We start from the raw sequence: 24,988 nt of genomic DNA on the forward strand, positions 1-24,988 counted from the left end.
TCTTAATTAAAATCCTATTATGGAGAAAAAAACACTGATATTAAAAAAATACTTATTTTACAATTCATTACAGCATAAAGAGATTAAATGTTTTGGCATTACAAAACTAAAGATAAAAAGATAAAATTATTGTCATAACATTAAATAAGCAATTTATACTTTTTAAGGTAAATAACGTCAGCATACTTACTTATCCTTATCATAGATGTGGATATTCAGATCAGAAAAGTTACAGATATATCATTAAAAGCTGTAATGTGACAATATTTTAAACACAGTATTATAAGCCTTTTGTTTCTTAAAAAATGCTGATATTAAAAGCATATAAAACCGTGCATCACTTTACAACTACAACTGCAGAATTTCAAGTATCTGCTCTAAGTACAGATCTCATCTTATCTTCTGTATTGGCATTAGTTTACAGTTGAAGAAATAACTATCTTGAGTATTATATTTGTTATGATGCTCTTAGCTTAATGTAAAGCTGTCTTCCCTAATAAAGATGCCACTTTGAATTTGTGCCAGGAATTTGCACACAGGTTCCTATTACTAAATCTATTTCATACTGGAACATAAAAGTGAACTACTTGCTGCAACACAAGGTATTTATTGACCAAATGAGCCTTTGCAATGAAACAGCTGAAGGTACTTACTCAGTGCCACTGAGAAATCATCTCTGTGAACAATGATTTCATTAGGTTAATATCAATAACAAGCATCATTTTGTCTCTGTGCTCAGTGAAACGAGAGGAGTAATGGTAAGGGGAACAGAGGTAGTACCAAAGAAAACCTGGACTTGAGATACAAGGGAAAGGTCTTTCTCTTATACCTTTCAGAGCCAGCAGGAGTGTTGTTGAACTTTAAATGATGTACTCATAAGAACACATCAAGCTGCTACAGATCTCACATTTTAGCTTGCTACAGCCAGAATTACCAAACAGTTCCAGCAGCTGGGCTGAGCAAACATAGCAGCAAAGACAGCACTGTTTGTACAATGCCTGCAGAGTGGCCAGGGCACCCTGTAACCTGTCACAAATGGCATTTAATGCAATAGAGCTCACAATTTAGTTTTTTAGATTATATTAGCACTCAAATGCATCTTATCTGCTGGAAAATGAGGCAGCCAAGTGAGACACCACAACATTGGCAAAGCAGGAAGAAGGGAGACAGCTAGAAGAAAAAAATTGCAGTTTCAAATTACATCATTTCCTTTTGCCACAACAACTCAAGTAATCCACAACCACATGGCTATTTTCCTCCCCCAGTCATCCCTCATTTTCTATCATAAACATCCAGTGACCTGGTCACTACTTTTGACTTGGGCCCTGCTCTTGCAACACTTGCATATTCATTTAAGTTTACTCACACGAGTAGCATCTTTGGTTGCAGTAAGACAATTCATTGAACATGTAAATCTTTTGGGATTGCCGACTTTTTGTTAAGGTGAAGCAGGTTGTTAAAAGAACTTTGCTCCTGAAAGTTTAACAAGGAACTTGACAGTGGCAGGAAGAAGAAAAGAACAAAGTATTTCACAGATTCTTTTTTAAAAAGTGAAAATAATTTTTAAAAGACTCACTGAAAGTGTTAACAGGAATACAGAAATAATCTTTGTCCTGCCTCCTCTCCACGGTGCAAACAGAAGTTGTCCATGTTGTGAAAAGTGAATTTAGAAAATTAAAATGAATATTTCAAGCTAACACATTCTTCTCTGTCATACACTGTGCCAAACTGTGCATTATCAGACTCCTGATGTGTTACTCTGAATGATTCATGAAACACTTAGCATTATGGATCTCACTGATGCACATCCTGCTGGGATTGGTAACACCACAACATTTCTAAAACGAAATAACTCAAAGTTATGCACACATGGTATTCCGAATTCACAGATCTCAGTATTGCAACACATTTTGAAAAATGCAGCCTTGCAGCACCCAATATCACTGGGGATATGTGATTCTAACAAGACACTAAATTCTGGTTTGGTCTATACATAGCCTCCTTCCAAATGGCAACTTAAAGCTCGGTTATGCACTGGAAAACCTACGGCCATTTCAGAGTACTGCTTTATGGTTCTGGAGGATTTGTGAAACAGCATTTCTATGGATTTGAGGTATATCAGTTCAGGACAAAGGTTTGATGCCACTAGCACTACCATGTCTCTCCTAGCTGTTATCAGGTGATGCGTGCGGTTTTTGTGTCACTTTGTTTTTAGTGGGTTTCTAAAAATGCATATAGTAACAAAATTTTCAGTCTTGGTTTCTTAAATATACTAGTCTAGTATATTTACTACCACTGTAAGAGCTTTTTACGGGTGGAGCAATGAGAAATAAAATCAATGGATGTCAGTAGTGGAAGAACTCCTGCAAATCCATGCCAGGACAACATCACTCTTCTCTCAACTTCTCTGCTTTTCACCATCCTTCAGGATCATCCTTCTCAATTAAAAGACCACATCAGAATTCAGCTCATATTGTTTTAAATTATTTGACAGAAAGTCTCCATTCAAAAGGCAGACAATTTTATGCTCATAATTAATGAACAGAATTACCCACTAATCCTAAGTAAAACTGTTCTTGATTTTTCACTTCAATATTAAGTATACAAAGCACCGGAAAAGCAAATTTAAAAGGAAAAAAGAGCAATTATTTTTCCACTCAGAACAACACAAAGTATTACCAATGTATTACTTAGCTGTGACTAAAACACTTACAATATTTAAAAGTTTGGGATGTGCTATTAGGTTATGAATAAATACCAATGCTCTGTGCTCCACATGACAGACCTGGGTACGGCAGACACTGTATACACAGGTTTTCCTCCTCTAAAACAGACATGTGAGTTAATACCAGTGTCGAGCCAAAAGAAGTCCTTGAGTTCAGTGGGAAATTTGCTATAGGAAAAACAGAAAATGGGGCATTTGCAGCCTCCAGGACTCCAAGGAATGAAGTAGCTTCCACTTCCACTTTGGAAATTATGGCTGGATAGATGACAGTGACCAGCATGTGCAGGGCCAGTTTTAAGAGCTGTGCAAAGAACAACTGCCTATCTTCTTAGAAAATCAGTAGGAGGCATCTCATGAGTAATACACTTCACCAGTAGCAAGTACTCATAGCAATATTCCAAAGTAATTCAATTTAGGTTGTCATAAAATTGAAAAATAAAAACACTTCAAAATTTGCATAAGAATCAATAAACATTTGAAGATAGTTTCAACATGCATACATAACCTTTTCACCATTACAGCACTTAACAGTATAATGCATTTTGCAACTTGAATTAAAATCTACATTACACTGAAATAAATGTCTTGTAAAAAGTCAATTACAAATTGCTTTGGTCTATCTGTAGCCTAATTTATCACCAAAATACAGAAAAAACTATCAGGAAATCTGATAAAAGTTTAAAATTGCCAAAAAGAATGTGCATTTACTTGTAAATATATTTTCTTTGTATATAGTATTATCACTTATAAGAATACACTTAATAATAATAATAAATAAATGCTTTATTCCATTACATTGGTGCAATATTATCTTCACTCCATTAAAATCACTTTTGCAAACAGTTTGATCCTGTTGCTCTTATATCCAAGTGTTATGTAGAGCTTTCTTTATATCTTAGGACAATTTGAACATATTACAATAAACCACCAAAAAACTAACAGAATTTAACAGACAGACTGGCTAGCCAGTAAGATTCCAAGTTTGACAGGGTATATGAGCTCCACTGTCCGAGATTACTTGAAAATTAAAAAATCCTTCCTGAAAACTGCAGAATAAAGAGGAAATGTTAGTAGAAATAACAAGAAAAAAGAAAGAAAACCAATGAATTATTGTATTTGAAGCAGTAACAGTCATTTTCAAAAGCTTTTGCCTCTTTACTCTATCATTGCTTTTTGTATTTCAGAATTTCTATTCTAAGCTTCTTGGAGAAATATGGTTCTTCATTTGATTCATCTCCAATAACACAAAAATATCTCCTTCCTTAGAGCAAAGGAAAACAATACAGTCTATTCAGCTGGTGGTCCTGCACAGCCTGACAATGTCACATTACACTGGCTGGCTCTTTTCAAACAGGCGTACTGAGTCTGTGAAACACAGTCAGAATATGGAAAGTTCTGAGGTGGTTTCTACTCTTTTTGGTAATGATATAATTACAACAACAAACAAACCCCTGACTTAGCTTCCCCTCCGTTTGCATAACCTCCAGAAACGACTCTGTTGGGATCGTTGAGTTCGTCAAACAGTCCCGTTTCAATGATTTCTTCCTGCCAGGGTATAGGGACAGCACCTGTCGCAAACTTTTTGAAGAACTTCTTGTCTTTGTCATCAAACTCAATTCCTCGTATTTCAGAGAAGTCAGCAATGTCTGCAACATCTTTGGCATAGACAACTGATGGATCTGGCACAAATGGAGGGTCGACAAGGTTTGCCTCTAACCTGTGGAAATTTATCGTTTTGAAGAAGCTGTGTTTTCTTGGGTCATCGTCCTCATTCCTGCAATAAAACAAAAGTTTGTTCATTGGTGTGTTTTGCTCTCAGAGAGATACAGGGGTGTCTGTGTTTTCCACATGACAGTACTTTAGATATATATATTTATGTCATGCAACACAATTCCTTTTTTCCTAACCAAGGAACACTGCATTGTACAACACAGGCCAAGCAGCTGAAAACATTCTGATCCCATTACTGCACCTCTCAGGGTGCAGTATTCAATTCAAAACATCTACACATTTATATCCGAAAACTCAGTTATGTCACTCAAATAAACGCTTCCACTTATAGTGACAGTTCATTCAAAAGAACTACTCTTATAAATTAACAAAGATTTTTTTTAGGCAAGAGATTCACAGATGATGACATTAACAAAAGCATGTGTGCCACTGTCGCAAACATAATCCTTTATTAATATAGTTATAACCCAATAATAAAAACAAGAAAGGACTAAATCATTGTAAATGCTTAAGTTAAATAAATCTTTCAAAAAACAACTGCAGACCTCAGGGAGAACTTCAGCTGTAAAAGAACTAGTTAACTATTTCACGTAGACCTGTATAGAGACTTGTAGGATATTTTCTGATGATAAAAATCACCTGAGCCTCAAATGTGTGCTTGTTGAAGCATGACCAAAGACCACAGCTTTTGAACTGCGCCTCTAGTGTCAAGGCATGCAAAGTGTGAATTTGGAATTCTAGAGAAAGGAGGAGCAGAGAGGAGCCCTGTCTTTTCCACACCTATGAATTCTTTATTTAATGTATTTATGGATGCACTGCTCTTGAAAACAGTAATATAGGAAAATCAAATTTGTCTGTGTTTTGGCCTCAGAAAATGGTAGTTCCAAACTCTTTTCCAACCTCCTTACAAATTCAAACTTAGCAAAGTGCAAGACCTCATGTATTTCTAGACAATGTTCTATGAATAAAATGTAATGCAAACCCTTGGGAAGTGTTTTTATCTTTACAAGTGTGCAGAAGCACCATACAGAAGCAGTAGATTTGTGTGATTATGGAAAAATCTTTATTTTTTAAAATCTTAATTTCCATGCATGCAGAACAGCTCATCCACCTTGGCACTACTGCCTGTTCCTCATGCTGGCCTGCCTTGGTTGTCCCTGGGCACAGCAGAGATGACACCACCAGCTGCTCTTTTCAGCCCCTTGCTAGAAAATTGTCACTTTGCACCTCTGCTGCTCAGTTCCTCTGAGCAAGACACCACCAGCCACTACTCACTGTACACCACCATGAATAAGCAGGATGACACAGCCTGAAGAATGGTAGATGCTGCCATCCAGGCATGCTGGGCAATGAAAAATATTGTGTTTTCAACCCCAAAGCACCATATGAACAAACTTATGAATGTACAGATTAAGGATCTTCTGCATATCCACAGGCTTGCAAAATCATCTCCTGCCTTACTTAGCCAGTGATAACCAAGTACTTGAGAAGCCTGAAATAATTTATTTACATTCACTGTTAGCCTGAAATGCATTTCAGCTGCTGTTCAAATTAACTGGTGTCCTGGGACACTGGTAAGCCAGGAATGCTGACTGGGCAGAGGCACTCACAAAAACCTCCCTTTATTTTGCTTTTCCTTTCTGTAACATAAACCAAAAAGCACTAGAGGCTGGTGGAGGCTGCAAAATGGATTGCTGCAGTGTTCCTCATCTTGAAACCATAAAAAGTTGAAAAATGTAAAGCTACATGAATGCCATCTGCTGGAACTGAGACATCTTCCAACTAGCTGTAGATGAACTTGAGCTCATCCTCTGTGAACTGCACTTTTACATAACTTTAATAGGAAGAGCACATGAACTCACATGAAGTTGGTAAATTTTGTATTCTTCCATTAAAAAAACATTAAAAATCACTTTACAGGTTCAGGATTTGAGATATTAATCTCAAAAAGCTTGAGTGGAGAGTGAGCTACATCTTTCCTGAGTTAGCTAGTGAAATCACATCTTCAGTAGAAGAGTGGAGTGTTTTAAAAGGTCAGGTGTACAAAATAAAGCTGTCTTTGAGCAGCTTTAACTTATGCAACAGACACTGCTGTGGATAACCCAAGCTCTTGTTGTCCTTAGGAGAATTACAGGGCTAATCTTTACATAACACACCGCTGTCCTGAATAGTATCACCCTGTTTAAGAGGTACATGCATGCTTTTATTCTGTATCATGCTCAGGGTATACATCCTATTTATTGTTCGCCTTCTCCAAGCAGGGCACATCAGAGGGAGGGTATCTAAAACAGCAGAAAATCAAAAATACTATGTGCAGTAATCTTTCTGTGTGCATTTCTCATTTTGCTGAGAAGTTAAGGAACAAAAAAGGAGACAAAGATTGTAAATGATTCCCCTGGAAAAGGCAACGTGGTTACAATAAGTGAACAGTCTGTTGCTGGTTTTGTTTCAGACTTGCTGAATGAACTCAACCAAGTCACTCACAATTTCTAAATTTCATTTTCCCCTACTCTGAAATTTGTTTACCTCACAAAGTGCTGGAAGTCCAAATGTCTGCAAAGTATGCTGACTTTAAGTTAGAGTGCTCGGAATGTCAGAGTGCTCTGAATGTTTTTGTGTTAAATTTACTTTTAAAGTAAGCTTTTAAAACATACTACAACAACATAATCTTGTATTAAACATACTCCATGTGCTGCTGAAAATAACTTCTTTCTGCTGCCTTGCACAGCTGATGGGAAAATTCATCAGGCACAAGAGTAGCTGTCTTCATTTAGCAACAGAATATTAAGAATATGTGTATTAATGATCTATTACCTTTCATTAGATTTAATTCTTTTAGACAAATGCTTGCCTAACACTTTGAAAAACTGTTCCATGTTGTTAGGAAATATAAATTTAGAAGACTATCTCTGCATTTTCAATGAGATCTTTTGTCTATTCCGCCTTTAGACTGGAAAAGCACCTGATACATACATTTCTATTCACAGATTACTCACATCATGGTGTATTCTAAAGACAGGTATTATTGGTTTCATATTAATTTTTTACATTTTTTATTATATTTATTTGTCTATATTGCAAATGCAAATCTGCAATCTGTTTAATTAGAAATGCACTAAATTATTTATACACACACACGGACAGTTCAGAGGGATCAGAGCTATTACAAGTTAAACATTACAAGGTTTAGCTTTGCAATTCTCTTCTTATTGAACAGTTCCTTGAAACTGCTAAGTCATGGACATATCTACCAGTCTTCATCAACCCAAAGCCACCTCTTAAGTGCCCAGAAATGGTCTGCTTTATAGGAATTTGTGCCAAATATTCTTTTTCTCCCTGGGATGAGTCAGGATGACCAGAACTTCTACAGCGATTTTTAAAAGCACTTGAACAAAGCAGAGGGGTTAAGGTCTCTTCAGTAAGAAGCCAATGATACAGCCTTGCAAATTAGATATCTGCAGGGAAGAGAATCCACATTGCAGATTTGGATTTTTGCCCACATCATTCCAGTAAGCACTACAGCCTAATATTCTGCATTCAGTCTGCACTAGCAGGGATGCAGGTATCCACTTAATATCCTTTATCTTTAGGAAATAATGTGTAAGAAAAACCCTTTTCACCCTTTCTCCCAAAACTATATGGAGTCTAACACAGAAAATAACAAGAAGGCAACTCCTATGAGTTGAGGATAGCTGTGAGGATAGATGATCACACTATTGCAACAATATTCCTTATTTCTATATTATCTTCAAAACTTCCCACCTCTTTCTTCCTAGAAGTTAAACGGAAAAATCATTACTCTGCAGAAAATGAAGTTCTAACCCATTTTGTGCAATGAGTAAAATAACTATATTGTTTGCAGCTTTAATTTCTCTTGTACTGAGATTGGGAAGGCATACCTGCTTCCTAAACGATCCTCTTTTTTCTTAGCCAAAAACAGCTTACAAATATCTTTCGCTTCCTCTGTAAAGCTGGCATGTTCAAATTTCACCTCATCTTCCAGAGTTCTTCTTCTAACCTCATCCTTATTGACCTTTTCTTTGAAATCCTTGAACGGTGTTCGCCCAGCAACCATCTCATAAATAGTGCAGCCCATAGCAAACCAGTCCACGGGATAGCTGTAGTCCTCTTCCTTCAGGATTTCCGGAGCCATGTAACCATTTGTCCCAGCCTATTGCAAACACACAGACAGATTTACTTTACAATGTCAGTAGTGAAATGCATACAGTTAAACAGACTAGGCTATAATTCTTCCAAAATATTAGTAATTCTACTGATATATTTTGTATCCAGAAACCCTGACCTTTTTTTTAAATCTAGAATTGGTGAGGTATAACTTTTTTAGGACATGGACTCTCTTTAAACATCTTGGAACATAACAAAACTGTCTTAAATGCGCTTTTCAAAGTTGAAATTTGAAAGTCAGTGCAATTTCTACCTAAAAGTGGTTTAATTTTAAATTCATGGCTAGCTTGCTTTCTTCCTCCATTTTATTCTTTTTTGTTGTTGTTGTTGTTGAAGATATTCTTAGTTTTGTTGTGTAAACACAAGTAGCAATCAATTTGAAAAGATTTTTAAAAATACAAAAACTAGGCAAAACAGTCACTGATTCCCACCCTGTGCAATGGTTACATAATTGGTCTAACACAGGGCTCTGCTGTCTGTGAGAAAATTCTCATCAAGCCAGTAGCTGAGCTGCAATGAGGAAGTTCTCAGCTTCCTCCCTCTTGGTTTCTGGATGAATGTTCTACCACCAAGGCCCAAGGAAAAATCTTAAAAACCACTGCAAGAAAGTAAACCTATGAAAATTATAATTCATAAATTACACACACTTGGGTGAAGGAACAAGTTCATACTTCTCAACTAAAAAAAGATGCCTGAATAAAGACTATTCACAGCACGAATGGCCCCTTCTTTGAGAGAAGAAATGGCCACTCTTTGGGAGGGACATCTGCCTGCTTTCTTCCCAGCCCAGCCCTGCCCCTTTCCCTTGGGAAAAGCAGTGACTGAAATAGCTCCTGCTGCCTCTGTCCCCAGGAGCTGATTCACCTGGGAGGGAAGTGGAGGGATCAGCTCTCTCTGTGCTCTCTGCTGCACTGTTACATGACTGAGGATGTGGGATTTCAATCACAACAGCATTTCCTCAGCTGAACCCACGTTTGCTGCTATGTCTCATGCTCTATGTTATGTATTTACCAGATGAAGCTAACAGTGATAACCATGTCAGAAATTGCTTGAACCTCTCACATATTTTTTAAATACTGGGACTGATGTATTACCAGTATAACAATTTAAAATAAAAAACTGTGTCTGTGCAAAATTCCACTAAAGCTTACTCAAGATGGTCATTATTACTGCTATCAGAATACAATCAGTGACAGAGGTTCACTCCAAAGCAAAACAGTTAGAAAAAGGTAAAGCAAAGCTCATTTGGACAAATTGCATTTATAAAAAGCGCAGCTCAACAGATTAATTTTATTTTTTGGGGTTGGATAAGCCCTCTGATTTTTGCAAATTTAGGCACAGTACTTCCAAGTCAGGTCTCCCCATAAACTTAGCTTGTGTCACTAAACATTATGACATACAGTGTCTCTACTGTAAACAATGTGTGCAAGAGGGAACATTTTACCATCAATTAAAACATAAGCTTAACAGACAGAAAATTAAATCTACTTTGTTTTCTCTCTTTTTAGATTTTTGTGGGTTTTTTTGCTTTTAAGGATATAGAGCAAAATCCTCCATATGCTTGAACAACAGAAATGGGATGAGAAGAACAAAAATATCAGTCAGGTTGAAAGCAAAAAGAAAGGTTAAAAGTGAACAGTTGCCTCTCTCATTAAAGCCACAGAAGTACAGAGGAGCAGCACAGGCACTGCAGCTGCTGACATCATCCCACAGGCAATTTGTACTGCTTACAATGGAGTTTCTCTAACTAAAAATATTGAGAGATACTCTGACAGTATTACATTTTTAGGTATGATTACTGCCCTGTTCAGGGAAGGGGACAAATGCTCAACACAGACCACAGACCCCAGATCTTCTGGCCTCAAAAAACCTGGAAGGGAGAGGAAGGGTTGAAAGTAGTAGAGAAATTTTGATACAAAAGCTTGCACACAGAGCTCACTGTGGATTAGTAAACACAGCTCTAAATAGGTTTCTGGAACATTTTTTTCTTTGCTTTTTTTTTTCTCCTTCTGGGAAGCAATAAACATTCTCATTTTTACTGAGATGAAGCTGGGGCACTAATGCCTTGAAGAACTATTGAGTCACATTATCATCAAAATGTGCCCTGACAGCACAATATGGTCTTCCTGATAAGAGATTACTTTGCTGCAACTTAGCATCACCATACAGAAAGAACCTGGATACATCTGACATGGAAAAGTCAGCAATCTACTGTCACAGATGTGTCTCAAGGCAGCTCCTTTCAGACTGTCTCTTTCCTTCCACTTGCATTTTCTCTTTCATAGCTGTTTTTTTTCAAAAGAAGTAATTGCCAAGTAACTTCAGTCTCTTCCATGGGCATTTTCAACAGAGCCTCCAGCAGGACACACCATCTGGAAGAACACCATGCTTTGACATGGTGCTTGTGTTTCTCAAGAACAGAGAAAGCAAGGCCATCACCACAGACCAAAAAGACAGCACAACCACAACTTAATAGAAAACAGAATCGACCAACAACAGCCTCCCTTCAGGCTAAAGTGACAGGCTGTGGATGAGCTTAAATGTAAACAAGAACTGAAGTTCCACACTCTAAATTAGTAGCTCTGAAATCTTGAGCTGTTACTGGGCTGATCCAGCTCCATCTGAGGAAGTCTAGAAACATCATTCCTCTGATATGCCAAACCATTTCAATTCAGAATTTAATGAGAGCTGGTTTTCTCATAGAATTTCATCCAAACTTGAATCTAAAAACAAATCTCTCCCAACCCTGAAGCTTTCCTGCTATGCACAATGAAGGAACAGGCTAAGAAGCAGGAATCTAAATCTGATCTCATAAGATTTGAGATTTTTAAAAGCCACTAAAATGTGACACTTTTATACCAGAAGCAAACACATTTCACAAGTGAACGGGGATTTTTAAGGGGGAAGAAAAACAGTAAGGAGGGAGAAATACATAAATCTCTATTTTTATCAAAACAAGAATTTTAAGAAAGGAAGAAAAGAGCTTAAATTTTAGTATTTTCCACCTATTCCTCTATATGTGTAGTTCTGGCAAAATGATTTGGGAAGAAAATGCTAAAGCCTTTAGCATTTGCCATATTAGAGAACACAAAAAAAGAATTATTCAGCACCTGGAAGAACACAGATCCTTCAAATGAAGATTTAATTCTATCTTTGGAGAGCAGGCAGCATTAGAGGGAAGGTAATACCTAACATCCCTACACTAATCATTATGGAGAACAAGACGTAAAAATCAGATCATCTTTCCAGGAACAGAGATCCTAGGGCAACAGGAAAGGCAGCCTCAGTAACCTCAGGAGAGGTTTATCTAAGGAAGTAAAACAGAAGTTTGGTGAAGGGAGTTATTAAACTGTACAACTCTCACCAGCAGTGAAATCTGAGCAGCAAAAATAATGTATTAGGTGGAAAACTTATCCCCTGATTCCCAAAGCAAAAGTGAATGATACTAAATTACTCTTGGCAGGTGTGGAGTAAATAAGTATACTGTAAACTATATTCTAGTGCAAAAATGAAAAAAAGAAAGGACAGAAGGCAAAGAAATTAAAAGCTACCATGAAAGAAAAATGCATTGTTTTTTGAAGGGGTCTATTTCCCACAGGCTGGTATTGAATATTTAATTCAGTTAGAATTATCTGACCATGCCTCAGAATGGATATCTCCAAGTATGGGATACTGATATGTCTGTCATACAAAAAATTAGTAGGCTTGTATGATTTTGCAGATGTTTTCATTCGGTAAAATTTATAATCAAATTCAGAAGCTGTATATTAACAGAAATCCACTTTTTCTTCCTATATCTTACTTTACATGGATAAATTTCACTCTTTTAATGGAAACAGAAACTTAAAAAACCCATACTCAAAATTAATTCTTTTGTTGTCAACTCTACACTATTAGGATGTTCACTGGGTTTTGACTGAGACCAAGTACATTATTCTCTTCTTTCCTGTATAATTCCTGGTAACACAAGGAACCATTTGAACATATGTGCTAACTAATCAAGTGATCTTACAGAGACACAAAAACACGATATAACACCTTCACTGACCTGGAAACACCTAATAAAAATATCACAAAGAAGACAAAGACTTATATTATCCCAACTTTTTACTAGAGACAGAAATCTTACGCCATTGTAGAGGCACAGAACTTTTTAAAGTGTAGTCAATACAACACTAGCTATTTTTTGCTTGCTCTCCCTCTAATATTGTCTTTTGTGATAAGCAGGATGGTTTACCTGCATATGCTGCTTGAATTATAAAAATAGTCAATAAATTTCAGTCAATTAAATTTTAATTGATCTGCTTTTGAAAAGGGTTCACAGATCTACTTTCCATTTATTTCACTACCTTGAGAACAACCCAAAAGACAATTTTTCAGTAATCCTCTAAAATGTAATGAGCAAATGCTGCCCTTGGCTACATTAGCAAAGCAGTTCTGTTGAGTGGAATTATTGCTTTGAGGGTGATTTGACAGGGCATAGTAGAAATGACTCATCTGAAAGTATACAAATGTTTCTTTTGAGAAATGCGATCCTGCATAAATTTTTCAAAGGTCACATAATTATAATGTTTCAGTAACTCAAGATGTGATCCTGAGAAGCACTAAGTGCACTCAGCTCGCAGCGCAGTCAAGGGGCGCTGGGCACAGCAGAGCCCGGAGCAGAAGCAGCAGCTCACACAGCCCTGGCTGCTGTGTGACAGGGACAGCCCCTCACACCCCCCCGTGCCAGCTTCCAGCAGGTGCAGCCAGGGAAGGGAGACAACTCTCTGGAGCTTTCAGCAGCACAGAAACAGGCAAATGGGGAGAAATGGGATTTAGATCTTGCTACCTTTTCCCACAGATCTCTGCAAAACAAACTCAATTGATATAACAAACCAAACAGTAAAGCAAATCAGAATGTCTATCTTTTGTTTGCCATGGCACAAGAACTGTTGAACAGAGGAAAAAAAACTAGCTGAGTTTAGCTCTATCAGCTGTTTCCTGGGGCTCGGTCCTTCCTTCCTCCAAGGGGTGCCACTGCCTGCTTTGTTCTCTTGTCCAGCTGTTCCTCCACTCCTTCAGCAATGGCCTTAATAGACCCTGCAGGAATGCAGGAACAGACCACAGAAATCTCTTCCCTGCACACAAGCTAACAGGCTCTGGATGTGGAGAACAACACTGATCTGCCTCTGCCACTCACTTCACCACGTTAATTCTTCTCCCAAGTCACTGTGAGGAGGAACAGAGCACAATTTAAATGAGTTACACAGAACTGTAGTTCATCCAGTTTCTCACCACATGTTCATATAATAACAAGAAACTAGCTGACCCAATTAATAGGCAGCTTTTTGGTTTTTTTTTTTTTTAAGAAGATAAAATCAAATCTAAATAGGGAAAAAGGCACTTAGGAAAGTCACACAGAATAAAGATTTCTATGCATATTGTTAATGCTTAGCAAAGGAGGGACCTTCTGATGGGGTGGCCCATCATGAACTGTTTGGCTACTGATTCAGGAGAACACAAGGAGGACTCTTCAGAGTAGCAGGAGAAGACAATGAGAAAGACAATACTGGAGCTTAGGAGCTCCAATCCCAAGTTTGGTCTTGAATCTTACATGAGCATATGAATCCCACATACTTATGTAAGATTCAAGATCAAACTTTTTTGATTTTCACATAAGAAGATAGTTTTCATAGGGAAATTTGTGTGCTTTAAAAAAGCCCCCAGAGGCAAAAGCACAAAAGGGACAAAAGAGATTTTTGCTATATTAGAAAAAAAGAAAAAATGGCCCTGGGTTCAAAGTCACTGACTGGAATAGTAAAAAAATACAGCACTGGTTTTTAATCTTTTAAGTTTGGTCATCAATAATCACTGAAATGAAGGAAGTTGCACAACAAAAGAGAAAGCCACTGAGTGCAGTAGGGACTGCTCCCTGTGTGCTCCTCCTTGGGAAGAGAAATAGACACAAGTACGACATGGTTTCAGTTTAGATTAATGCTGTATGGAACTCAAAGGGATAAAGGGCTTGGAGAAAGGACAATCCAGTAACTGGGCACCAATTTTAACTCTGGATTCTAGAGCAGCTCCCCATTTTCTTCTTGCATGATCACACATAAAACTTTGCCTCAGATCCCGACTGGAGAGAGAACCTGCTAACACTCCCACCTCAGTGACGTGTCATCAGAAGACATGAGAAGGAAACAATCAGACATTATAGGATGGAGCATTTAGGACAAACAAAACACTTGTTCAATCCCCACTTTGCTACAACCTCCTGCCAGGGAGTTGTAAAAAACAGCGAGGTCCCCCTGAGCCTCCTCTCTCCAGTTCCCTCAGCTGCTCCTCACCAGATTTGTGCTCCAGACAAATCTTCCAGACAAATCCAGACAAATCTTCCCAGCTCCATTGCCTCTCTGGACACACTCCAGCACCTCAATGTCTTTCTGATAGTGAGAAGCCCAAACTGAATACAGGATTCAAGGTGCAGCCTCACCAGTGCTGAGCTCACTGCCTGGTCCTGCTGGCCACAGGCCAGGATGCCACTGGCCTTCTTTCCCACCTGGGCCTACACTGGCTCATGTTTAGTCAGCTGTTGACCAACAACCCTCTCTTCCCACTGGGCAGCTTTCCAGACACTCTTCCCCAAGCCTGTAGTCTGCAGGGAGTTGTTGTGACCCAGGTGCAGGACCTGCTGCTTTGCCTCACTGAACCTTGCAGAACTGCCATCAGCCCATCAATCCAGCCTGTCCAGCTCCCTCTGCAGAGCCTTCCTGCCCTCCAGCAGATCCACATTCCCACCCAACTTGGTGCTGTCTGCAAACTTGCTGAGAGTGCACTTGCTCCCCTTGTCCAGATCATCAGTGAAGACAGAAACCAGGGCTGGTCCCAGTACTGAGCTCTGGGAGCCCCACCAGTGAGCAGGTGCCAGCTGGATGTAATTCCATTCCCCACCTCCCTGGGCCTGGCCATCCAGCCCGTTTTCACCCAGCAGAGAGAGCACCTGTGCAAGCCATGAGCAGCCATGCTCTCCAGGAGATGCTGTAGCTAACAGTGACACAGGCTTTACTACAGTCCAGACATCCACAGCCCCCTCCTCATCCACAAAGCAGGTCACCCTGTGGAAGGAGATGTGGCTGATCAGGCAGGACCTGCCTTTCCTAAACCCACACTGGCTGGGTGTGATCCCCTGGTTGTCCTGTACGTGCTGCATGAGCACACAGGATGATCTACTCCATGACCTTCTCAGGTACCAAGGTCAGGCTGACAGTTTCCTGGATCCTCCTTCCAGCCCTTTGTGGGGATGGGCATCCCATTTGCTAACATCCAGCCAGCTGGGACCTCCTTGGTTTTCCAGGACTGCTGGGAAAGTCATGATGGGAAGGGAGTTGGTGAGCACTTCTGCCTGCTCCCTCAGGACCCCTGCACAGACCCCAGCTGGCCACACAGACTTTTGTGGGTAAGGCTGCATTCTGTAAAGTACATTTCAGAGATTAAAAAAATCTCAAACACCTGGCATGACAATGCACCTCGTAACAATCACAGTAACAACTATGATTATCAATATTTTTAAGAACACAGTTCTGCTAGTAAAAATATCATCAATTTTACATGTCATACTTCAAATGTATAAGAAAAACAGCCACAAGTTCCTCTAATTCTGAGCAAATGAAGAGCTGTCATTTTTCAAAGAGCAAAGGAAGAAGAAATTTTTACAGAATCTTATCCAATAAGAATGCCATGTGATAATGAACAAAGGTCAACTGTAGAATAGCTTGCTGAGTTATTTTTTATTTCACAAGTCTAAACCCTCCTCCTGCTTTTCAGCTGCCTGGAAATTAAACTGCTAGTTTCAGGAACATCTAAATAGATTCCCTCGTGTTTTCCTAAGAAATAGAATCTTATAATAAACAAACATACAGGAGGGCAAAAGGACATTTTGAGTAAGATTTTAACCAAAACATGTTTTTCCTATAAAAATATTATGATGTCCTTCAAATATATAAAACATAGCACAGGAAAACTGTGAAGAAGTCCGAAACCTCTGAAGATATGAATGCACTTTTATAAATACTACAAAAATATGTTTATGTTATTTTTCACAGTTATTATGTCAATATTTAAGCTCTCTGTCTCACACATGCATCTGAACAAAAGTTCTTCTTCACAATTTATGTGCAACAGTTGCTTTTCACAAAAGCCATACCCAGTAAGGGCAGAAAATTCTTCCCTAAATAAACAGCAAATACACACTAACTTCTGGAAAAGTGGAATTGGGATGGAAGCTCCTCATTTCATATGCAAAAAACCCCTAGTGCTAGAATCAACCTAGTACATGACAAAACAGTTTGCCTCTGTAAAAGCCATCTTTGCAGGCTCTCAGTTTCTCCTTGTTGTCTAGTTGGTGCTAGAATCAACCTAGTACATAACAGACAAAACAGTTTGCCTGTGTAAAAGCCATCTTTGCAGGCTCTCAGTTTCTCCTTGTTGTCTAGTTCAATTATGTAAGACACAGAAAATAACAATATTTAAAAAGCCATAACTTTAAGATACAAACTAGTTCTTCCAGGGTCTGATCAACATATCAGATCAGATGCAACAGGCACATTTATAGGAAGTCATAATGACATTTAAAGTCCTGAATAGTTTTATTACCACTGGAGTTTATTTCTGTTTCCAGAGATGTCAGACTGCCTAAATGTGCACAGACATTTCTTGGTAGATTGCACAGGTGCATGTAGCTATCAGGAGAAGATCCCATATAATCCATGTATGTTTAATGAAAGAAAATTACATTGTAAGTAGCTTTCAACTGTTTTTCTACTTTTTCAAGATTGTTATTATTCAAACTTGTGTATTTAAATTTTTTTTGGTGATTTCTTCTTTCTAAGGCCAGCTGGCACTTTACAAAGGCAAATCAGCACACTTAGTGAAATAAAAGTTTTCTAAATTTTGTAATTATTACTGTATCAATTACTTGCAACTACAGGGGGTAAGTTCGAAGTACATTCACACAGAAAGCTGGCTGTTTCTCCTTGCTGCTTTAGCAACTGAAAAGAGAGGGAGAAAACCAAGGCTAGGTATCCAACTCTTTCAAGATCTTTGTAAGGAGCACTGTTTCTGAAAGCAAGGTATCTTTATTTTTAATAGTTACGAGCCATTGGTATGGAGCACACAAGTGCTTTCACAAGGAGTGTATGTGACAGCAGTACTTAAAGGATACCAAGGCTCCTTCTTCAATTACGTAAGTATTGAATCATCAGTTGCACAATGCTTTTTCTGAAGCATAAACACACTATTTTTATTAAGACCACGTTGAGGTTATCCATTTAAATTTCAAAAAACCTTTTTACCCACAAAGAACACTTTATTGGCTGATGAACAGTACATAAACATTTTAATTTTGTAGAAACCCTCAATGAAAACTTGGAAAATGTCTAAAACAGGAACTCATTAACAAGCTTATTGCTTGTGCCATGTGATAACCTAATCACCTAATAAGATTTACAAAAGGGATTAATGGATCCTCCAGCTGATGTATGGGTGATGTGCATTTATTCATACATGAGAGGACAGGAACTTCTTTCTGCTTTAAAAGCAGAACAATTTAATCTTTAATGGCTTTTACAGCTATCAGAGTGCAGAAAACTTTCAGAATTCATCAAAATAGTGTATTTTTTCCAATCTTTAATGAAATAAATGCACAGATAAATGCATATATTATATACTATAGATGAGTAGCAATATCCCTTAATTAGCAACTGAAAATTGCAAGCCTTAAATTGTCAGTTCAAACCATCATCCAAAATGTGGAAACAGCTTTATGATATTAGGCACTTAGATATCAGTGCAATACAGATTTGGCCTGGAAGGAATACATATTCTGCTTTAGCTTATAAAAATGCCCTTATAAAAATGTGTCCACAAAAGGGTGCAACTGATGAAATTTCATTTGATAAACTTGTCTTGGAGCCATACATTCCTCTGGGTGAAAAAAGAAAAGTGGTGTGTATAGGTTTGGTGAAGTGATAACAATTTGGCAGTCGTACTCAAAAAGCATGTTATGATGTAAATTTTCAGATAATTTTAAGTCAGAATGTAACTACAGTTAGTAGACAAAAATTTAACACCACCATTTTTTTTATTACAGGAGTACATGGTGAAGGTTCTTTGGTCTTCCTGTGTATGACATGAGTATAAATAATAATAATATCCAGCTCTCATATAATATTTTTTAGAAACTTTCAAATATGACTATTTTACAAAAATGCAAAAAAAAGGGAATTATTAATTTAACTTGTTTATAGTTATGATACACCAAAAAAAATCTTTATCTTCCCTCTCCTATTTTAATGTAATGTATGAATAAAACTGCCTTTAACTGAAATTCCTTACAACATATTACAATCCTGTAGGACATTATTCATTTCAGTTTTTGCTCTACTAAAAGCAACCATATAATGGTGACTAGAGCTTCTGAAAACAACAGAAGAAAAGGCACTAACAATTTGATGGCTTCATAGAAGGTGAGGAGGAACAACCATTTTGTCCACCTTGTCCAATATTGCTTTGAGATTCTACCCTAATACCAACAGAAGTGGTTACATATGGTTAAATACACTCTTTAACTTTGAGGTTTTTTCCTTCTGCCAAACCCCACATATTTACAAGGATGAAAACTTGCCCTTTGACACAACTATCTGCTCTGATCATAGCAACTGCATGCCTCTCTAACTTGCAAAGCCCTGTAAGGTTTATACCTTTGGGTTCACTGATGCAAATGCCATCTTTACAAACAAAACACATTCTCATTTCCCATAAGCTCTACTGGAAAACCTGCCTTAGCTTCCACAGAAGCTGTATGTTTGTAACTAAAACATAATGCAGTTTAATTTTAAAATTATTTACTATCTATACATACAGCAATTTCTACATTTTCTTTCAGTGAGAACTAAAACCACTCATAGTACAAACTTCTTCAATTGCCAGGGAAATAAAAGATCCTTCAAAATTACTGAACTCAGCCACATCAAAAGATGTGCACTCAAACATGATGTAGAAGGCCATTAGTGGGTCCTGTCTTCTGAATTTCTAATGTGAACTTGGGGAGTTTAACAGACCAGTTTATAATGTTGCTTCCATTTCTTCATTTTCCTTGTGTATTTCAAACACATTGTCTCAGTATGCACATCTTTAAGCTCCAGATACCTTGAGAGAAATATGTCTTTTTCACAGCTAAGCTACCTGAATATATTTCTTGTGTAAATCTCCTGATATTATTACATATCCAGGTTAGTTTGGTACGACCAGTGGCACAGCTGAAGTGCTGCACAATCTAATTCACACAAAATCCAGTTGGTCATCCATCTTTTTCATCCTACACCTATAGACAGGCATGGACATTTACAAACCGCCAAGTCTGCTAACTGCTTCAGGAATTAATTTGTGAGGGGAAGGAGGGTTGGAAATAATTTATTATGCAGCGCCATGCACACCTGCAATACAATCAGTAGCATCACTTAAGAGTAATGTGCAAAAAACTATATTCTCCTAGGAGCAAAAGCAGAATACAGGGCAGCCATATGTTTGACTGATGCTCATTGAGCAATTGGTTAAATCCCTGACTATGCAGTATTCCATAAGGCAAAAAGCAGCTGCCTCTCTGAAGTCATTGGTTCAAGAACTTAAGAGAAAATGGTCAAGTAGATTCTACTGTTTCTGTGCAAAAGAAGTTATTTTACCACATGCAGCAGCTAAAGAGTTAATAAACCAAATCTTCTTACGACCTGTCTCTCAGAATGAAATGGCTACATTAGGTCTTTAGCATAGAATCAGTTCCGGGAATTAAGTCTGGACTCATAAGGCATTAGAAATAGAATGGCTTCACTTCGCATGGCCCACGTTCAAAGAATCTGTACTCACCCTCTGGGTGATGCTTTTTCCCTCTTTGACTTGCACTGCCAATCCAAGATCAGACAGTCTGCAATTCCCATTATCATCCAGGAGGACATTCTCTGGTTTCATATCCCGGTACACAATTTTGATGGAATGGAGATGCAGAATCCCACAGGTGATCTGAGCTGAGTAAAAGATGATTCTTTTCATTTCCAAACCCCTTTCTCCCACATTGTAAATGTGATACTTCAGATCCCCTCCATTCATGAGGCTCATAACAAGACACAGATGGGTTTTGGTCTCATAGGCATAAGCTAGTGTGACTATGAAAGGGCTGTTGACCTTCTCCAGGATCTCTTTCTCCAGCAGTGCCATCTTCTCTCCACTTTTCTTTTTCAACCTTTTCTTATCCAGTTTCTTGCAGGCATACATCTTGCCAGTATTTTTGACCTGGATGGCACAAACCTAGAGAAGATGCACATGGAAAGGTAATGAAGGAATTTTACACAGCGAGTGGAATATATCAAGGGTCATAACAGGCAGGAACTGGGGAATCACTGATGTCTATTAGTAGCTGCTGATGCTAACTTCTATGAAGAGTATATTAGCACAGAAAACAAGAAAAAACAAGCACACAATCAGTTCTGTTCTGGACCAGTAGTTTATCCTGATACAAAGTTGTTGAGGATGCCACCAGCAGGCAAATAAAAGGAACAAGGACAAGAACAAAAATCAGAAACCATGAGAATAAGCAGCATATACAGATTGCATCTGTGCAGTTAAACTCTCTTGACTCTCAAAAAACTTCCATACTGCAATTTGGGACAAGATCCTGATGTGTGCTTTTCCCTAAACTGCAGCTAGGAATTATCTGGGAGTGTGTGAGATAGCACAGGCTAATATGTCAAGGAGCAGACTTAAGTCAACTACATGAACATTCATGCAAGTTTTTGTAAAGAAGCCTGCTTTTTTAACTAGCATAGATACACAATATAAAAATGTTAAAGTAGCTTTTTATTAACAAGAGCCTCTATCACAATATAAACAACCCAGCCTGATTTCTGGAAAATGGGCAATCTAAAGGGGCACATTTTACAAATCTTCATACAGTGGCTTAATCCACTGCTCTTTGCAAACCCACCTGCTAGTCTTGAAAGGGGAGAGATGACTCACATCCTTAAAAGTACAAGCTCTTACCTCTCCAAAGCCACCTTTGCCCAGCACTCTGAACTCAGAGAAGTATTTATCAGTTACTGGTTGCTTCTCAAACACTTTCCATTGGATGAATTTGTCATAGAAGGGGCTGTTCTGGAAGTCCTGGAAGGGCTTGTCTTTAAAGAAGACTTTGGTTTCCTCCTTGGCCAGCTGCATGATGTTCTCATAGTCTTTTGCAGTAGCTGCTTTGCATTTGCTGACCAAGTCAGAGCTCATGAAAGACAGATAGTTTTTGGCGCCTTCCTTAAGAAAATTGGTGACAATATTCTCCAGGCTACTGCTCTTGAGATTGTCCTCTGCCAACTCCCAGTTTGACACCTCATCCAGGAAGTCTCTAGCTACCAAATATTCTGGCACTGTCTCTAAGAAGTCTCTGAAGAATTTCTTGCCAATGGGCTGCTGTTCACAGATGCTGTCATAATCACCAGCAATGGACTCTCTATGCTCTTTGCAGTCCTCAATCTTGGGCAGCGAGAGGCTCTTACGCCTCTTTTGCATTTCCTTGGTGTCTCCTTCTCCACTCTTCCTTGCCTGGAGGTAGGCAGTGTTGGCAATCAGGTTGTCGAGCCCCCCCATGTCACACATCTTGGCAAGCCCTTGGGGTGGCAGAGCCTGGTTCAGACACAATGAGTAACTGGCCCAGGAGTTGTGCTGTAGCTGCACTGCACTTCTCCCTGCTAGTGGTGTGTGAGGGCTTCTGAAAAACACCAGGGAAACTAACTGCTTTTGCATTAAATACCTCTCAAGGATTTTCACTAAGTACCTTTAGGTATAGGCACCATTTGTGGAAAGTGACTGGTAAGAGGTTTCTCTGTAAGAAGCTTTGAGTTTGCTATGTATAGCTGAGGGATGACACCCTAGGCAAACCTTCCCACTGGCAGCACCAACCGCACGTGGTTCAGCTGGTGTTTTTTAGAATGGGCCCTGATAACCTTTAAATGTGCCAACATTCCCTCTGCATGCACTGTCCCTGGCTGCTGGGAACATGCAGAGATTCATGGCTGCAATATATGCACTCTCTCCAACTCAGGGGAACTTTGGCTACAGTCATCAGGACAGGCCTGGATCTCCCCCGGTTGACATGGAACACCAGCAGACTAACATCTGGTTTTATGAAAAGCTTTTATCACAAATCTGCCACGCCTAAAAGACCTCGACATGGATGAACCACACAATTCAGTGCTTTGAGCATTCACACCTCTAAAGCTCAAGTTATATTCAACAGCAGTGACTGAGCCCCACAGACAGCTCATGCAAACCCTGCTGCCTCGCGTGGCTCTGTCTGAGCAGATTACATGCAGAGGCTAAGAACTGCCACTGGTCTAAAAATAATGATCCTTATATATGAAACAACACAGCTCTGACTTCATCTCCTACCCACAGAAAAAGGAAAAACACTTCAAATGAACAGCCAAATCTTGCCAAGACACTTCCATATGTTGTTTTGGCCTCAGTTTATTTTCCCTGCTGAGCTTTATGACAGAAAGTGGTTAGATAAGAAGGTGGCAACAGCATATAGCTGAGGTGACATCAACAAAGGGACAAAGCTGATTATAATCAAGTGAAGGCAAATTCCACCTGCACTTGCTGGCTGCATACCAGGAGGCATTTTTTTCCCTTCAAAAGAATAAAAATTATGTGTGGCACTCACTAGGCTAAGCCCCCTTCTGCTGTAGGATCAGGTGGTTTGGCTGTTAAAACTTTCCTTAAATATAAGCAAGGTATTATGAGAACAAGAAAAGAAGTAACACTGGGGTCAAGCTGTACTCTTGAGGTCAAGGTCAAGTTTCTTTTTTCTTTTCTTACAATCTTAGAGCAAGCTGAAGAGCTGAATCACAAAAACTAAACATCAAAAGTAATAACAGGCACCTTTCAGACTCCCTACAGTAAGTGTTAAACCCTTCTTGGCTGCTTTTTTGCCACTCTACAACCATGCAGGGTTTTGTTTTTACATGCTTAATCCTGTCCGCATTGAAAGCATTTGATATAAAACTCATGCTTGCACTCTACAAAATTCCCTTGGAGGTGTGTTTTTCTAGGAGCAATGGAGAGGGCCATGCCTGCAAACTGCTGTGTGTGCACGAGAACAGGGGGAATTGTAAGGCAGACACTTGAAAGCCTGGCCAGTTGTGCCAGGTGAGAGCAAGCCCAGGGTGGCAGGTTATGTAAAGGGCTCAACAGAGCAGCCAACAGCGTGGGCAACACTGCAGAGAGCCACTGGGAGACATGGGGAATTCTGCTGGGGGCTGTCCTGAAAATGGGGCCTACAGCAACACATTCCTCTAATACCCTGGGTAGAGAAAGGCATGAAAGGAGGCAACAAAGCTTTAATTGCAGCTTTTAAAATAAAGCTTTTCATTTCCTAAAGTTCAGTAGGGTCCTTTTTATGTTGGCCAGAATATCCACCACAGCTCAAAGAGCAGCAGGACAAATTGCTGGTAGCTGGGGCCCTAAGGCTGAACTCAAGCTCATTCCAGCTATGGGTATATTCATGCCCAAGCAAACCAGGAAAATTCCTAATGTTTATGGCACCTGCATAAGACAGATACATTTACAGCTCCAAAGACCATTCTATTCAATTAATTAGAATCTTTCCCAGTTTCTATGGAATATAAATTTTCTCTAAAATAACAAAATTTTATTAAAAGCAAAATCAAATATGATCATTCAACATACACTCATTACTCCAGTCACTTTTGAGATCTGCTTGCTGACTTATCCAAATCTGCTCAGCGTTTATTAAACACTGGAGAAAAGCAGATCAGCATTAATCTATTAGTTGATAATGGCTATTTAAGGTAGTGTTACCTGCTCATGAAACAGTACGTTTGGGCAAGAAGCAGAAATGATTTATTTTTCATGTACAGGAGGTGAAAAATTACAGAACTGAACACAGGGATGTACTGGGATGTACTAACAACCATGCTAATCAGGCATAGCAGGGTATGATGTGGAGAAGTTCTCTGGTGTAGACTCACAGGAGGACTGGGACTTACGCTAATCACTAAATCACAGACAAAATATGCAGGACTTAAAATTCATTACCTTATGTTCTAGATGAACCCAATTACTGGTCAACAAGATACTTATAATATGCAAATAGAGACACAAAAATATCAGCTGCTTTGATTTCAACATTAACTTTCCTAATACCTCATTTGTGTCAACACCCCTTTGAGCTGACATGTCGGAAAAACTCTTCCACAACTGCAATTCTCAGCTACTCTTGCCATGCACGTGACATGAGCTAAAAGCAGG

The 24,988-nt window shown here is 38.8% G+C and overlaps 1 protein-coding gene across 1 annotated transcript; it reads right to left on the bottom strand.

The window, feature by feature from the left end:
* Window positions 1-3,103: 3,103 nt before the first annotated feature.
* On the bottom strand, window positions 3,104-24,969 carry GRK7 (G protein-coupled receptor kinase 7). The gene is made up of 4 exons (XM_039722295.1): window positions 21,713-24,969; window positions 20,543-20,980; window positions 8,356-8,627; window positions 3,104-4,499 (listed from the first exon to the last, which is right to left on the bottom strand). Exons 1-4 carry the CDS (start codon window positions 22,460-22,462, stop codon window positions 4,157-4,159), a joined length of 1,803 nt encoding a protein of 600 aa, XP_039578229.1. The 5' UTR covers window positions 22,463-24,969; the 3' UTR covers window positions 3,104-4,156.
* Window positions 24,970-24,988: the final 19 nt, after the last annotated feature.

This window comes from Passer montanus, unplaced genomic scaffold (assembly GCF_014805655.1).
Source record: "Passer montanus isolate IOZ18808 unplaced genomic scaffold, ASM1480565v1 scaffold48, whole genome shotgun sequence".
Taxonomy (NCBI): Eukaryota; Metazoa; Chordata; class Aves; order Passeriformes; family Passeridae; genus Passer; species Passer montanus.